Source organism: Bicyclus anynana, chromosome 4 (genome assembly GCF_947172395.1).
Source record: "Bicyclus anynana chromosome 4, ilBicAnyn1.1, whole genome shotgun sequence".
Taxonomy (NCBI): domain Eukaryota; kingdom Metazoa; phylum Arthropoda; class Insecta; order Lepidoptera; family Nymphalidae; genus Bicyclus; species Bicyclus anynana.
In genome coordinates, this window is record NC_069086.1 from 11,435,018 (window position 1) to 11,439,189 (window position 4,172).

The following is a 4,172-nucleotide window of genomic DNA, read 5'->3' on the forward strand; positions in this document are numbered from 1 at the left end:
TTACAGATGATGTACAATGTACATACTAAAAAAACAAAATAAAATAAAGATTTAAGGGGCTCCCATAAAGCAGACTTATTTTTTGCATTTTTATACGGAACACTTCATGCGTGAATCAGACTTGCACTTGACTGATTTTTTTAATAGGCGTATCAAACTACGCGATCCTGAGTCGGTAGGTAGTTGTATTTAAACTTATTAGTTAATACATAAATATTACCAAAAGCTAGGAGAACGCCCTAGCTAGATAATAAAACGAGGTCAATGGTTTAGATTATAAATTAAACAATAATTTGGATGATGTTTTTATTCATTAATATAAAATTAGAAGCAACCATTATTACAGCGTATGTCGTATTTCTTTACCTCATACAACTAGGTCTTAAAATTTACATACTATCCCCTTGATAATATAATTTAGAATACATCATATTTATTATTTTTATATTTCCTCATCAAAGCAAGTGCGATAAAACAATACAAGAATTAAATTAAATTAGATACTTAGATGGTTTAAAAAGAGATTTAAGATTATTTTATTTTACTTTTAAATTTAGTTAAATACATCTTCCAATTTCTTAATAGGCCATATTTGGAATATTTCATAAACAGATCTACAAACATTCATTAAACATTTTAATGGCGTTCCAAGCTGCAATAAGTTGCTTCTGAGCATTTAGGTTTACATTCATATAAACTATCATTGGTAAGCAACACAGACTGCTTAACACAATATTATGATCTAAACATTTGATAACATATTTTAGAGATATCTGTAAGTAGTTATGTTATTATATTTAACTAGTCTATGCAACTGTTTTGCATGGACGAGCACTAATGGCAAGTACAAGTAATACACGTGTATTTACGAGTGCTATAATCTACTTACATGGAAATATTATGAGCATGGAAAGAATGACGTCATTATCATATTACCTTGCACTTTTATTTAAAACAATGATACAAATGCTGAATATTCTTTAAGAGTGTATATAAGTAGGTATATTGTTAATATTTATCATTAACTACTTAATATCTAAAAATATAAAATTCAAATATATACAGAAATATTTAATACATAGATAAAATATTACTCGACAAATATTCTTTTAAGAATTTTCAGTATTGAAACAATTTTGACTTATGATATCATAAAATAATATATAAACACAGTACATATTATATTTTTTAGACAATATAATCTAAATCCAAACAGTTGTAATAGTTCAATCTGTGAAGCTCATGATCATAAATAATTAAATAAATAGGTACAAAATTAAATTAAGTAAAGTCTAAATAGATTCAGATTGACTACAGGAAACTGGACATAGTATTGAAACTGGGATGTGACATATGCAAGACAAAATTAAAAGATTTTTGTTATAACAATCGCTTACAAGGGTTAGTAGATGGAACTCCCAGAGTGGAAGACTATTAAACTGGGCGGAATAGTCCATGATTATCACTTGATTTCTATGTTGGCTGGTCCCTATTATACACAGCCACAATGAATCATTCTTTACATACAAGGAATGTCCAGTTAGTCCAGTTATGTCCACATGTATCTTAATGAATCTCACTTCTGATCTCACTATTAATACATGGTACAATTTGTAATTTTTTTTATTAAATATCACTGAAATACTTTCTTGTCCTTGACTTACCTATGCCAATAGTACTTGAACTTTACTTATACCAATAGTATTTTGAACATTAAGAAATGCAGCTTTTCGAGAATTTAAATATGTAAAAAAAGTAAAGCATTGAGGCACTAGCTTCACATAATAGTGTATTAAATTTCCCTTTAACAAAATGAAGAATTAAACTTTTAGCTATAAATCTCTAATCACCTACATAATTATTAAACTCAACATTATTTTTTATTTAACACTAAATTATCACACATTAGAATAAAAATTTCATTCTGGTGCATTGATTGATATAAAAATATTTAAATAATACATAAAATAACAGAATATCAAATTATTGTTAAACAAAGGTTTTGTTCTTTTCAAAGTACATTTGAAAATTTGTAGTTTATAATTAACAATTTATACTTGAGGATACTTCAAAATGTCCTCAGAACACATAATCAACAACAAATTGCAGAATCAGTATAATTGGAATCTAGCAATATCGATTTGGAATACTCATCTAATTTTACAGCTTCCCACCTTAAAGGTAACAACTATTTAAATATTTGCTTGGTGTGTGTTACAAGTGTTACAAGTTAAATATTCAACATAGAAGTACATTAAGTAAAGTAGCTTGATGGCAAATATAGTGTCCGAGCCAATTCCTTTCAAAGGTTCACTAGAAGTCAGACACTAGAGTTTGGTACTAATAGATGCATGTGTGTACTTTTGCCGTCACCTCCTTGTTTTATCTCGAATGGAACACAACTGAGCAAATAAAATTGAAACAAATATTCAGATATCATAATTTGCTCTCAAGAGACAAATACTCTGTGTGAATATTCATGTGTATTCAGTTGCCACTTTAACACTGAATTGTAATTGTATTATATTTTCCAGTCTGTAGCACTAGATTTAAATTCCATTACTTCATACATTTTCGTACAATAGACAATAAGTTACCAATTAGAAACCTGCAATTTGGATATCTTTTACATAATTGATTTTGAACAGGCATATTTCACAAATTGAATGCAACTGCAACAGAATAGTTAAGCAATAAACATTATAAAGTGGATTTAAACCACTTAGAACCTTTGGGTGTGCCATTCAAGGTTACAAACTGATTTAAAAGCATTTGCTTCTACATATCAACAATGTTTATGAAGTGAAATAAAATATGTTACTTCAAGCGAGACCACAACAATTATTGCCAGTAACATAAAGCCTGTCACTCTCGATGCAGTCTGATCTATTACACAATTCTGATTTGTATGGAATGAGGCAACAGATAAACTTGGACTTCATATCATAATATGTTAATCATTAACTACCAAGTTGTCTACCAACAAAGTGGCTTTTCCTTTATTTCGACAAGCCTAACTCATACAATCGCTTGTTAAACAAATCACAAAAATAAACACGAAATATGTAAATATATATCACTCCTATACATTTTTTACACAGTGATAAAATATTAAAATAAACATTACTTATAAATAAAAAGTTATACTCTATTGTATTCAATTTGTTATGAAATAATAAAGAAACACTTAACATATTGCCAATGTTAAATGATGTGGTGGAACCTAGCAAGCACAGTTGTCTCCATCCCTGTTGCGACCATTGTCATTGGCGTTCAACTTGATCTGATCTGGGAACTCATTATAAAGCTCTGCCTCAGTTTCCTGAGCTAGGGCGTTACGCGCGATAGTCTGGAATGCGAGTTCTACGTTTACAGCTTCTTTGGCACTCGTTTCGAAGTACGGAATATCATTTTTACTTTGACACCATTGCTGTGCACGTTTGGCAGAAACTGCACGGTTATCCAAATCAACCTTGTTACCTAGTATGACGAATGGGAAGTTTTCAGGGTCGCGCGGTGATGCCTGTATCAGAAATTCGTCTCTCCAACTCTCCAAGGACTTAAACGTGTTGGGGGCAGTTACGTCAAAAACTAAGACGCAACAATCCGCCCCACGGTAGAACGCCACCCCAAGCGACTGGAATCGCTCCTGTCCCGCAGTGTCCCAAATCTGCATTGTGACGATTCTGTCGTCGACGATTACCTCTTTCGTGAGAAAATCTGCGCCTATTGTAGCCTTGTACTGATTGGAAAATTTCTTGTTGACAAACTGATTCATCAATGATGTTTTGCCGACGCCACTATCGCCGAGGATAATAACTTTTAGAAGAACCTTTTTTCTTGAAGACATTTTGCACGTACAATTTAATTAATTACGAGTAAAAATAAAAATAATAGTCACTCTTTGTCTAGCGATGAAAGTATTTTTTTGACATACGAAATTGATACATAGAATATATGCGTCACCTGTTTGTAATGTTACCATTGATGAAAATTAAAAATAACAATGTGCTAAAATGTCTTAAATATAGATTATGAACAAAATCAGAAAGTATTTTATATGTATTTCAAGTCAGGGGCAAGTTAAACGAGTAAGGGTGCGACTTAAACGAGTAGAAGCTGTTAAAAATTTAACTAATGAACTCGCTGTGTGGTAACACTAGATTTACTGT

The 4,172-nt window shown here is 30.8% G+C and overlaps 1 protein-coding gene across 1 annotated transcript; it reads right to left on the reverse strand.

Annotated features, from left to right (window-relative positions):
* Nucleotides 1-292: 292 nt before the first annotated feature.
* LOC112051773 (ras-related protein Rab-7a) lies at nt 293-3,962 on the reverse strand. Its single transcript, XM_024090555.2, has one exon. The coding sequence runs from the start codon at nt 3,848-3,850 to the stop codon at nt 3,224-3,226; it is 627 nt and encodes a 208-aa protein (XP_023946323.1). The 5' UTR covers nt 3,851-3,962; the 3' UTR covers nt 293-3,223.
* Between the last annotated feature and the right edge of the window lie 210 nt (nt 3,963-4,172).

Bases quoted from the DNA above. Each gene is read 5' to 3' on its own strand.
- LOC112051773 (XM_024090555.2), bottom strand. From the start codon at position 3,850: ATGTCTTCAAGAAAAAAGGTTCTTCTAAAAGTTATTATCCTCGGCGAT.